Source organism: Periplaneta americana, chromosome 10 (assembly GCF_040183065.1).
Source record: "Periplaneta americana isolate PAMFEO1 chromosome 10, P.americana_PAMFEO1_priV1, whole genome shotgun sequence".
Taxonomy (NCBI): Eukaryota; Metazoa; Arthropoda; class Insecta; order Blattodea; family Blattidae; genus Periplaneta; species Periplaneta americana.
The window spans coordinates 85,519,546-85,533,105 of NC_091126.1; the positions used below are offsets into that span (position 1 = coordinate 85,519,546).

At 33.9% G+C, this 13,560-nt stretch overlaps 1 protein-coding gene across 5 annotated transcripts in view; it reads left to right on the forward strand.

The window, feature by feature from the left end:
• The first annotated feature begins 1,523 nt into the window (after positions 1-1,523).
• The window catches only part of LOC138707852 (F-box only protein 30-like), a 44,125-nt gene continuing 32,088 nt past the window's right edge, over positions 1,524-13,560 (forward strand). Inside the window, exons 1-3 of one of the 5 annotated variants that reach the window (XM_069837834.1) lie at positions 1,524-1,636; positions 4,514-4,998; positions 12,425-12,640. In XM_069837834.1, the coding sequence (XP_069693935.1) occupies positions 4,569-4,998; positions 12,425-12,640 (646 nt within the window). In that variant the 5' untranslated portion in view covers positions 1,524-1,636; positions 4,514-4,568. Of the gene's footprint in view, positions 1,637-1,946; positions 2,087-2,835; positions 2,955-4,513; positions 4,999-12,424; positions 12,641-13,560 lie in introns of those variants that run through there. The other 4 variants (XM_069837833.1, XM_069837837.1, XM_069837835.1 and 1 more) reach the window with 4 other exon arrangements.

Genomic DNA, 13,560 nt, shown 5'->3' on the forward strand with positions numbered 1-13,560 from the left:
TTAAAAAGGCTCTTTTATTTCTTGAGAACTTAATACGTCTGCCACATGAATCTACACCAACACATCAGAAATTTATCGACACAGTCTGGATTTATTCAAGAAGTGAATATTTTGCAAAAAGATTATAATACGCCACGAATTCTTGAAAAAATTAACACCATAATCCCTACTTGAATAAAATATAACATTCAACTTTTGAAAAATATAAAGAAAAAACAAGAATACAAAAATTATGGAATTACTTGCATTAAAAACTGTAGATACATTATCCAAAATCAGAATGGTTACACATTTACACATGATCTCTGCAAAACAATAATATGCTGTAACAGGTATTTACTTTGTTTTTATTTAAACTCTCCTTCCTGACATACAAATAGGTAACTGATAACTAATAAATGTTTTATAGAACACAATACGTAGGCTACCTACAGCGTGGATTATAGGTTATGACTGAGTTATGATTTTCTCTTGGTCTTTAGGAAATCTGAAGAACGACAAATTCGGAGATTTAAACTTGTTTTTACTGGAATTTTCGTCATTGCACCCATTGCCTTTATTCCGACGCATGATTAAAACGTTATTATAACATCTCTCATACCTTTAAAGCACGTGTTGGCTGTATCAACCCTATGACCAGTGCCTTGCCTGCCGCTTGAGCGCTAGTGTCGTGAATGTTGGCAAAAAAAGTGTTGAAGTTGCGCGACTGTATATATTAGACTGTGGTCGCACCTTATCTCAGAGTCCGTGAATATCCATCCACGGAATTGCCTATCTAACGTATGGAGTTTCGCGACAGTATACTAGACTGTGATGTTACGTTATACATTAAAGTATACTAGTAACAAAATTAGTAAGATTGATAATATCCGCTATAAATCTAGAGGCAACACATACGTTCTATTTATTTGTCTATGGTTCCTATCCGAGCTATTCATGTTGGTCGACCTGTGCTGTCAACTTTGAAAAGTTATTCTTGCAGTATCAGCGCTATCTCTGTAGTATGGCAGGTACTGCTATCGTTCCATGTGTTGGGCTCTGTGGATAGCGAATTTGGTCATGGAGACAAATAGGGAAATTATCTCCAATACGGCGGAATTAAATTGCATAGGGAATTATAATACTGCCACAAAATATCATCGTTTCATACATTAATCTTATGAAGATACACTGACGTTGACGTTCTTATTTTTCACCGGTTTTATATTAGGGATTGTATTTTTCTGAAGGTGTATGTTTTACATTTTCTCATCATTCAATGATTAATGGCCTCGTATTTATTTTAGTAGTAAAATGATTTATTATTGAAATTTATTTAAATTTGAACCAGGAAGCTACGGTATTTTATATTTATGTATAAGCCTAAATACAAATTGTTTATCCAAAGTATATTATAACACAGATTATACCGGTACACACGCACAATGGATCACGTTGACATTTCTCTGTATTACTTGTTTTATCTATGGCTGTGTGTGTGTGTGTGTGTGTGTGTGTGAGAGAGAGAGAGAGAGAGAGAGAGAGTGTGTGTGTGTGTGTGTGTATATGTGACTTCTGCTGATTTGCTGTGAGTTGTACTGTACATGTGAACTGTGAATCGGAGTGAATGTATTGTCTGTTATGTATGTATTATTCGGTAATATTTGTTTGTGTTAAATCAATTTGACTGTTATAATTGTAGTATAGAATTGTACTTGTGAGTAATTATTAATGAAAAACTAAGGACGTAGGATAAAATACACGTGTGAAGTTGGGAAAGTAAAATTGATTTCATATATTTTATTACACTGAGTAATTTCTGTTTATTTATTACTTCTTCCGAAACTTTAAGACGGCTCAGGCTTTGTAACGGTTTGTTGTAGTGTGATAAATTAATTTAATTTGCAAATACTGAAGTTGGAAATCGAAATTTAAAAATTTGCTGTCATGACAAAGGAATCGATGTTTTTGTTGTGTAGATAACTTTGGACTTGGCAGGTCACTGCCACCACACTTTTTGTTTGAATAGGATACTTTGACGTTTAAAGATTTTTCGGTTGGGTTTTGAAATTATTTAGTTATATGTTTCAGTCTCCAATTTAAAGAGGTTAGCAATCACATTAGCCTACATAGAACCGCATTGGTTACCAATTTTATTATAATCATTTTAACACTTGGAAAGATGAATATAGGCTATATTACAGATGCAGAAATATTTGTTCGTTAGCAGTTATGTCACCTATTTATAAATGTGTTGAAATAAACGTCTGAATCATCATATGAATGATCTTAATAAAAACGCATATTATTACTGACAGAAATTTAAATATCTTAAGGTTATTGTAGTATGGTCGATTGTTATACTTAGTATGGTAAGATCCTTTGTTGTATTCTTGGGACCGTATTCTTTCACTACTTCACACATTGGACGAAAATAAATAAAGCATATTAAACATTGTATTCAGTTTTGAATACTTATGAAACAAGATTTACGCTGTAGTGTCTTTGTCTTCATGTTCAAGATCAAATTGATGAACAGTAGGAATGTTTGTTTAAATGAGTGTTGTTATTTTATTTCATAGTAAATACTAATTATAATTACAATCATATTTTTAATTAATCAATAACAGTGTTATGTAATGTCTAATTGTTATACAATTTTAAAGTAATACAGGTATCACTCAAGAAGAACATGTATGCACGAAGAATCGTCCTCGTTGTCCCTAGAATACAGATGCTATTCTTTTGTTCTTCCTACTTCTATACCTTTATACACAGTTAATGTGCTCCACAAAAGTCTAAACCTAATTTAGAGTTCTGGAGTTAAAATTAATTACCAGTAATTCAGAATTCACGGTGTTATGTAATAAGACAGGAAGAAAAAGCGGACGTGGAAAATTAAAGAAGAACACATTAGAAAAAAGCTGAATTAATTTGTGTTCTGATCATTTTAATTTAAAGTCCAAATTGGAAAGGTAGGAAAAAAGAGCTGTTGTAAGTCAAAAAGTGAGGAAAATAATTTATAGCCTGCTTAAAGTCATGGTTTTACAATATGATTTTCAGTACCGTAATGTAACATTATAACACTAACATCTCATTGACGAATTCCAGCATAGAGCTTTTTGAATGTCATGAAGTTTGCACATGATTGTTACTCAAGTAACATACTCATCACTTATCACTTCATCACTATCTTGTCCAGTCATCAAACATTCGTAATTAGAACTGATTACTGACCTTGGATTTTGTGAATCCATTTCGTCTGATTATAAACATGAAGTTTGCTCATTGTATGAATTAAGTAACATAAAGTTGTAGTATTTACAGGAAGGAAATAATTTTATGAATTTAATAGGCCTACATATGCCATCTTACTAGTTCGAATTAAAATTTTTATTGGATGTGAGAAATACTAGTCAGTGGCAACATTATTTTCCTAGCAGATATGTAATAATAACTCCATTTTTAAGAATAAACACAGTTTTGGATTTGTTACTTATTTGAATCCTAATAAGTATTCATAAATGTGTATAAAATGAAATAAACAGTTCTAGTGGAATATGGTTGTTGTTTAGTCAACTGTCAAAACACAGGTCTGAACCTCATAAGTGATACCAAGAAGCCACCACTTATGAGGCAACTAGGCCAGGAGATAATGGGGTAGGGTGGCCAGTTCCTTTCCTTCTCCATTGCATACATTGCTGACTAGCTACATATTACACTAATCAGACTACAGATGTATACAAACAGTTATTGTTCTCTTTCTGAAACATTCGTCAAGTGAGATGTATTGCCTGATAATGGATGTATATAAGCTTATCAGTCAGAACCTCAATCATAGGATAATATGTGGTTAATATCTGAAATTTTTCTTACGTGTTTCGTGTCAAATATGTTTTAACTTCATCTTTATCGCAAACCTGAACACTTGATTAGAGACAAGATAGCGCAGCATTTAATTTTATTTAACCATATTTTATAACGATTTTATCAGTATTTCTTTACAGCATTTCCATTTTTACACTTAATGCCTATATTATTTACTCATGCCTTTGTAGAATTTAAGTTACTCCCACTTTGGAAAGGTTTTGGTTGGTGGGCAATTCCAAGAAAAAGTCAAACTTACGCCCAAAATATGAACCCATGTTGAGATTTAAAATGGTTGCATATATTGGTGCCCCTATAAGTACATGTATTTAATGACTTTAGCAATACTTATTCTTTTGTCAGTATTTTTTCTGCTTGGCAACACTGCAATTCAAAATGGTTCCTAAGACCTTTTAACTCTACAGAATTAATTGATATTTACACAACCAAATCTTAGTATACATATATGTCCATTATCTTAAGTAGGTGGTCATTGTAATTTGCATGAGCAATCTGTGCACTTGACTTAAGGGGCTATATCTGACTCTGCTGGCAAACAGCGTGCTTCCAGTTGCCACATGCGGCCACACACTCACAGATGAACGTGTATTTGAAGGTTCAGTGGAATTAGATTTAGTCTACAACTTACATGTATTTTTAATTGCAGAAAATATTTGGGTTGATAACTACTTTTGCGTGAAGAATCGAATGTGGAAATCTTAATGACTACAATGAGAGTGTTGATGGAACACTGCCAAAATGGACAGAGCAGTGAGCTTGAAGAGGACGCACCAATGGGCCACTCACACTGCAACACCTGCATCAAGGTGACCAAGTGTGCAGTTCAGCCAACACTAAACCAGAGCTGCGAGATCGTAGCTTGTGAATTGAACTGTGGATTCCGCTTCCATGCCTGCAAATTATCAGAACATAGACTCTTATGTCCTAATGAGAAAGTAGCTTGCATAAATGCAGGTAACGGCTGTCCCGTCACTCTAATTCGCCATCAGAGAGCAAGACACTTAGAAACATGTCCAGCCAGCGTGGTCATCTGTACTATGGAGTGGAACCGGTGGCCAGTGTGTTCTCAGGAACGCCAGATGCATGTTCCATTTCATGTGCCGAACCCCCGTGCAAAAGAAGGGCAGCTAGGTATGTAGACTACATTTCTGACATATTTCGTAATTTGTCTTGAATCATCAATTTAGACAGAAATACAATAGTCCGAATGTACTTAATGTGTCTCTCTGTCTAGTAATGTTTTCATATTTTACTTCGAAATATACTACTCACAAATTAAAAGTTTGTATAGGTTCACCAACTTTTGATTACCAATTGGAATTAAGGTCACTACTAATCTGTTGACAAATGCTTGAGAATTGGAATGTGGGTCATGTACAGTTTGATGAAGAAAACTTCTCTGCTTTTCTGCTTGTAATTATTGTTCTTAATTATGAAGTACTAAATGGGCTCCATTCCATCTATGCTGAATTTATTCTCTGCCTCTTCATCTACTCTCTCAGTAGGGGTCCTAGCTGTTTCAGCATTACTAGTGCTTTCATTCTGGTCAGTAATGCAGACAGAATTGCCATTACTATCAAAGTCAATAACCACTTTCTCGATTTCCACATTTGTAAGTCCATCCTGTTGCCAACATTCTTCTTCCAACAATTTTATACGGTTATAAGTAAAAACTCCCTGTTCCAGTGATATCTCTTTTGACATTTTCCTTTGCTTCTTTCATTATTGCTTGAGACATAATACTTACTTTATTTTATTGAGTTTAAATAACTAATTTTTGCAGGTGTTGGTATAGTGAAACCTTTTTCTCTCAAATTTCGGTCTGCTCTTGAAGTAGGTAGCTGTTTTTTAGCTCACAATTTCTAACAATTCCACTTTCGGGTTTGAAATTTTTATTAGTACTTTTCGAATATCTTCTATATGCATAGAACTTGTCAGGGGCTTATTTTCTTGTACTGTGTGATAGGATGCATTATAAAAGATGGTGTTGTACCTTTCAATTGGGGATGTTTCTCCTGTAACAATCTGCAGTAATTTGTATTGTTGATTCATTCATTCGTAGTGTTCTGGCCAAGGGCAGGTCTTTTATTGCAAACCCAGCATTCTCCAATCTTTCCTATTTTCTGCCTTCCTGTTAGTCTCTGGATATGATCCATATATTTTAATGTCGTCTATTATTTGATATTTTCTTCTGCCCCGAACTCTTCTCCCGTTCACCCTTCCTCCCAGTGCATCCTTCAGTAGGCAGTTTCTTCTCAGCAGTTTCTCAATCAGTGCAAAGACTCATCATGCCATGTTCGCTGTTTTTCTTGGGAAAGATAAATGCGGTAGCTTCCTGTTGCTCTCTGCACACCACTCTCTCTTTCACATCTTAAAAAGATCCCAGTGGGCCATAGCGTGGAGGTAAGGAGAGTGGATTTGACTAATTAGGCCCTCCAGACCACTGAAATTCACCACAAGGGTTAAATGTCAGTTCTATCAGGTTTTTTGATCCTATCAGATACTGGGAAATCCCAATTAGCCTTTGTCCCCCGTATTGTTGATGTTGCCATAAAAATCTTACAGAGTTGGACTTTGAGTCATAAACTAGTTTTGTCCCCTTAAAAAATTCCATCTCTCACCCCAGCATGAAAAATAAAATCAGTCTTTATCTCGCACTTGAATTCACCATCACCATAGTGTCATTTTGCAAACTTTTCTATATACTGTAGTATATGTATACAGTAGAGCATAGATTATCCAAATACCAATCAACCGAACATCGGTTAACCAAAAGTGTTCCCGTCAGCAAATTCAAATTTGCGTGAGCACCATGTAGAAGTTCTACTACCACTTTTGCGAGATTTGGCTGCAAAAAAAAAAGAGTCTAAGCTCTGAAGCAAAAAAATAAATAAATAAAAAAAAAAAAATTGGACTTCCTTTCCTAAACTGTAGTCCTACTTTAATGGCCATTTTGAACCTGTCAAACTTGGCTAGTCAGTTCTCTGTTTTATTTGTAAGACTGTGATACAAAATATATACTGTATGTACAGTTTTGTGTTTAATACCAGTGTTTCTTTGTTTCATACTGCTCCTATGACACTGGTATAATTTGTTTTCGTAAATGATCGGTTATCCGAACCCCCCCCCCCCCCCCAATCACCAATTGTTTCGGATAATATATGCTCTACTGTATATCCATGTTTTGTCTGTGTACACTGTAGGCTTCATGGCTTTTATCATTGTTTAATGTCTTCAATATACTGCATTGTGTGCAACAATTTTTCACAGTCAACAAGCACAAGACATTTATTTTTGTACTTCCTATGTCGAAATTCCATATTCTTAAGACTTCCACAATAGTACTTATATTCATACAGGCCTATGAGACTTCTACAAGATGTTTCTTCCTCTGCCCCACATTAAATCCAGTTTCTTTCCTAACCACATTCAATAGATTGTCCGACATTGAAATTATATTTTTAGCTCAAAATATTCCAGAAACTTCCTCTCCACAACACACTGGTCGAAATCATCCAATTAGGCTCTATCTTCCTTTATTTTCGTTACATACGAGATATTGTAACTTTGCTCCTGCTTTTCTGCACTTTTCTGCAGTCTTTATAAATGTTATCAGTACTGTTCAGTTCGTCCAACCGACTTTGCTGTTCTTTCAGTCTACCTTTCAAGAGAAATTGTTAACCATATGTCCTTTTCTCTCCTAAAAACTTAACACTTCGTAAGTGATGACAGTGACGTTATTGTGCAAACTGAAGCAGTGAGCAGGCCTCTTTTGCTCTGGTTATAACTGTACTTCATGGAATGCTACAACAGATTAGTATCCCTGCCATTGTTAATGAAACGTGAACTATATAGGTAAATAATTCTGTTAAATGAGTGAAATGTAACTTTGGATATTAATTATAATTTAACTTTACCTGATACTTTTCATGCACCAGTATGAAATACGAGTGTCCTGTGTCTATTTTATTATGTAGTGACATTCGATAAACAATGGTTTTGAAAGCCTTCACATGTTTTGAACAAGTGCAATCTTTGTCAATAATATTACTATTATCACGAAACAATCTGACACAATGTTGTTTGATTGAGCATTCTTTAAAATACATTTTTGCAAATTTATTATTCTTGAATCCATCCCTGAAAGTTACTGCTGTGGAGTAACGGTTAGCGCATCTAGCCGTGAAACCAGGTGGCCGGGGTTCGATTCCTGGTTGGGGCAAGTTACCTGGTTGAGGTTTTTTCCGGGGTTTTCCCTCAACCCAATATGAGCAAATGCTGGGTAACTTTTGGTGTTGGACATCGGACTCATTTCACCAGCATTATCACCTTCATCTCATTCAGACGTTAAATAACCTAAGCTGTTGATAAAGCTCCGTAAAATAACCTACTAAAAAGTTACTGCTAATATAATGGTTATTTCCGGATAACACTTGTAGTAAATAGATATTGTTTTCACAATGAATAAAACACAACAAAACTCCTGTGTTATCTATAGGGGTTTAACAGAGACAATCTGAGGAGGATCTCTCTCTCCTGTTGTGATTCTGCTCACTTAACTTTTTCACCTCCGATAACATTTCAACTGTTTAATGCTACACACAATATGACAAATAGAAATTAAATTATATCTAAGGAGACATCTGATGCATTAGATGGAATATTCCTTACCTAAATAATGTTCGAATATGTTTTGTATTGCAGTTGTTGGGTTAGCTATGTCTAATAACTTATTGATTACTAGCTGTTTTAATGTCACCGGGGAGAATAAATGTAAAAATAATCTCTGACCCTATGTCTTCAACATTCACATTAACCATATTACAGGACATTGAGCAAATATAACTCTTGTATTTCTCAACACATATTTCAGAAATGATATGTAGGAAACTATGGCTCTTGCAAAACTAATCCTTATTACCAGAATAATTTTTCATCGATAATGCAAAGAATAAATGACAAAAAGAAGGAATGTCAACCATTAATGTAAAGAATAAAAAACAAAAAGAAGGAATGTCAGTAATCTTACAAAGATCTGTTTACTCTATGTTAGTTCACACTGAAGAACCTTTGTGAGGGAGTTTGTTGTAATATTCTCTTGCATCTGCACAAGAAAACTGCGTGAGGTGTTGTAAATCTTTGAATTTATCCCATGAAATTGGTAATACATCTGAAATAAAAGGAACTATTATTGGTATCACTACTTATCAGCTTTTAGAAAAATTTAAAAGTAAAAGTTATATTTATTGCCTTGATAAAGCTTCTCAGGCAGGAGGCATTAGCCTGATACTTATCACATGCACTGTATGTATCGTAGCGTGGATAGCCAAATGCGATATTAAATCTCGAATTGAAGATCTTTCTGAAATATTCATATGAAACAAGTGGCAGTTTTACTTCTTTGTACATTTTATTAATATTTAGTGTATCTGGGAGATAAAATCTCTCACTTTTCTTCCTACTGTAATGACTCTGCCATCCCTCGAATGAGTTGATATGTCCGACCACTCTGTCTGCGACATCTTTTGGTTTTCTGCTATGTTTGTGGTCATATTTGCATAGCCGATCTTTCGGTGGTGCCCCAGTAGTTTTTAGAGCTTTTTGTAGATTCTGAATGCCTTGTAGCATACAGCATACAGCAATTCTTCGACGATTCTCACTCTGTATGAATAAGACTTATCATGGAATAAAGAATTTTCTTCTGGGTTTCGTGGTGTACGATTCTGAATTGAATGAACGGTTATTAATCTACATAGATATGCGTTTTGTTCATCCACAGATCCCAAAACGTTAAAGTTTTTAACAATGCGTTTAATTTCTTGTTGTGGAATGACCTCAAAACACAGATAACGTTTGCACTTGCAGTCTGGTTCAGTTTCATGCTTTGATAATCTCAACATTTTCATTACATCACTATTTCTCCTGTAACTTTTATGTTTCCTTGTACCTATGTTTATTTTCTTTAGACTGGTGCACTCACCTTCACTGTCTTCTGAAGATGCCATGATTAGACGTGATTTTAAATTAAAAAAAATAACAATAAATTACACACCAGAAAATGTCTAAACATCACTACCAACATATAATTCTCGTAAACAAATGAATCCTTAGTCGCGACATACAGTAATGCCATGACAGTCCCCTTTTTTATACTCTTTTACTCTGACATTTCCCCTTTTTGTGTTGTATACCAATTTGTCAACACGATGTAGATCTGGAACTATTGTCTTTCTTGCAGTAGGCCTACGACAAAGTGTATTGTATTTTACTCCCTTTGTCTATAATACTGAACCTTCATCTCAATTTTTTTTTTTTTAATTTACGACATTCCTCCTTTTTGCATTGGATTCCTCATATCTTTTCCACCTATGTGACATAATTTTAGTATTGTATGCATTTACAATATTAAATAAATTAGTCTTGTTAATGAAAGTACTTATATTTATTCATAAAAAAGAGGTCAGCCAGGATTTTTATGGTAGTTCAGAACTATTTGCATATCATGTACTGACAAAGGATTAAGTAGACTGAAAAATATAACGAGCTTTACGAATTCTGATTGAATTTGATTCAACTGCCCAGTGCTTATATCCTATTTGAAGATTTAACTGAAATATGTTATTGTTCAATAACTGCACTATTTAATTAGTTAAACTGACAACCCTACTTACAAATATGTAAATATAAAAACACTACATCACTGTAAAGTCCAGAGTTTATATCAATATTAGTATGCAAAGTCCTCATTTGCATTCTGATAACTGATCAGTGATGGAAATAGAAGTTACATTAGACTTATACTTTTCAATGTTGATCATAGAATAATAGATGAAATTATAAATGACAAAAATTATGCTCTGAAATATGATTTTTGTGTAGGTTAATGAGTTATAGCTGTAATAAGATAGGATGAATTTTTTTTCTCTTTCTGCTATACATCATGTTATAGACAGAAGACAAGATTGAAAAGACGTACGCTTTCTTAATCTTTCCTTGGTAGAAATGTCATTTCTAAACCAGAGATTTGAGAGTGCGTATTAGTTTTATTAATGATGAACTCATATTTGACAGTCAAATTCTTGCGTTAATATTCGATAATGATAAAATTATGTTCTGATGATTTATTTCTCGTATCATGTGTGAAGCTTTGAAGCAATAAGATACTGTTGTTAAACATTTGAATGGCTTCATTTTTAAATCCTGAGCATTATTTAAGCTACATATGAGCAAATGATTTGCAAAACTGTCCTTATCCATCATAGATGATTTCCCACTGAACATGAAAATTTTGTAACATGAGAAATTTAACTGTAGATATAATGAAATGAACCTTCTTTTGGTGTAAAATTGCAATTAAATTAGTTTTTTTCCAGGCATTTCATGAATATTCTCCTAAAGTTATAGAGTTATTTCATATAATATTTTAGAAAAGGACAGTTTTGTAGCAAACCAGAGGAAAATGACAGTTTTAACAACAAATGCGTTGGATTAGGATAGTTTTGACACAAAAATCAGTTCAAATTATATTAATGTATTAGTATGATATTCTTCAGCTGGGTGTAATTCCTTAATGGACACTTTAACTGCATTTCCCTTTGTCTCATGTATTTTAGAGAATCTATCACCATTCCTCTTTTCTTTAGGAGAAAGTCCAGTGCCTGAATGTTTTCTGCATAAGTTTTGGACAAGGTATCTGGATATCTCCAAAATAGGCAAGTTGTCAGCACATACACTACCTTTATTGGCCCTTATTTAGTATTACATAGGTAGTACTTGTTTGCTGATGTTTGGTACTTTTGCTTGAGACATTCTCTGTGTGATGCGCTGAGAAGTGTGCTTCAAAATACATCAGTCTTAATCTACTTTGTTCGAATTTGCATAAAAGTAGTGATAGAAGTGCCGAATATCTCGCACACTGATAGTTGGGAAGGAAAAGGCCAGATTTTCACAGCATTATATAAACAACACACAAGTACAGGAAAAGGAGAGTTCGGTTACAGAATTAGTTACATGGATGAGGGAAGTTCTGCTATGCACAGCAAGTTGGAAAAGGAGACTTTTGCATTAGCACTCATATTTCACAGTGAAGATTTATAGGAAAGAGATGGTTTTGACACAAAATATCAACATGTACAAACACTAATATAATCATATGTAAACTATTTTGTTATATTGCGGATAAGGATAGTTTTGCAAATCACCTGCTCATATATATTTTAAAAATATTTATGTGTTTTCGGAATCCAAGAGGCAATGATCATTGATCACTGAGGAAAAAATAAATCAAATTAATATAAACTTATATATTTTAAACCCTATTATAGTTTTAAAAATTAAAAGTGAGATTTTCTTTCATAAATATACTCAGAATAAATAAAAATCGAGTGTGTGTACCAAAACATGAATAAAATAAAATTTTCTTTTCGCAAAGACAAAAAACTTGCAAAATAAAGCTGTAAATAGAAGGGTCTTAGAAATAGTTATTTATAAACATGTGTTGAAAGCCTGTGACTAACAGTAATAGTGGTTATTACAGAGATTTAAAAATTTGTAACAGATATAGCATTGGCTTTGCGTGACCAGAGGATGTTGAATGAATGGATGAAAGTGCCACGTCGAACGAGACGTGTACTACGAAACAGCCTGACAAAATGTTTTCCAGCAGTGCCTCTCCAATCCTGGCCGTCAAGTGAAGGATTTGTACCTGTTGTAGCTCCTTCCAGTGTTGCTGAAGAAGACGAAATGATGTGGGATTGCAAGAAAGCTCCTCCTGGTTTGTCTTCCTTATATCTATTACCAAAGTTTGATATAACATAAATATTATGGTCAAAGCATGTGATTGATTGTTCTCTTGTAGATGCTCAAAGCAGAAAATCATAGAGTACTTACTCATCTTAGAATTCTATCACACTATTCATTGATAGGTGCTCTGTTTTTATCATTTGTGACTTTTTAAGCCAGTACTGATGTTTAGTTCATTATGAAGTTATGGAAAATAGACTTTAAATTCATCATACAGTAATTACTTGTGATTTTCATGAAGTATTTGTGACAGTATGTATGTTAACCACTAAGGTTCAGTGGATAGTGCATACACTTTCCAACCAAGCGGTCTCTGGTTCGATTCTCTGTGTGCATGGATATTTACCTCAATTCTATGGGACTGTGTGTTTGTCCCTGGACTTTTATTTTATCCTCTGGTGAAAGAGTAATTGTGATAGCATTCAGTGAGATAAGTTTATCAAGTAGGATAACTACTCAAAAAGTGTACAGTTCAGACTTAGTGGATTAATGCTCATATATGACATTTCAAATTCTAAGGGAAAATGTTTTGAGTTATTATTTAAATTATATAAAATTGCCTTTTTTATGCATTAAATAGATATACAGTATTCATAATGATAGTGTGCTTCCTGAAGAAGTGCGTGAAGACAAGTTTAAACTTGGATAATTGTATTTCTCCCCCCTCGCTCCAAATGCAGTTATCTCCAGCCATTTTGAAGATACGGACTTTCTCCTGAAGAAAGAATTTGTAACATGAACAAATGCACTGATTTCAATGTTTTATTTATTACGAAAGTCAATTAATAATGGGATATTGCATAAAAAGGGGGCTATATTGAAAAATGACACATTTATATCCTGAAATATTTATTACGTAATCTGGTAAAAGAACTTCGCAAGTAGCATGTG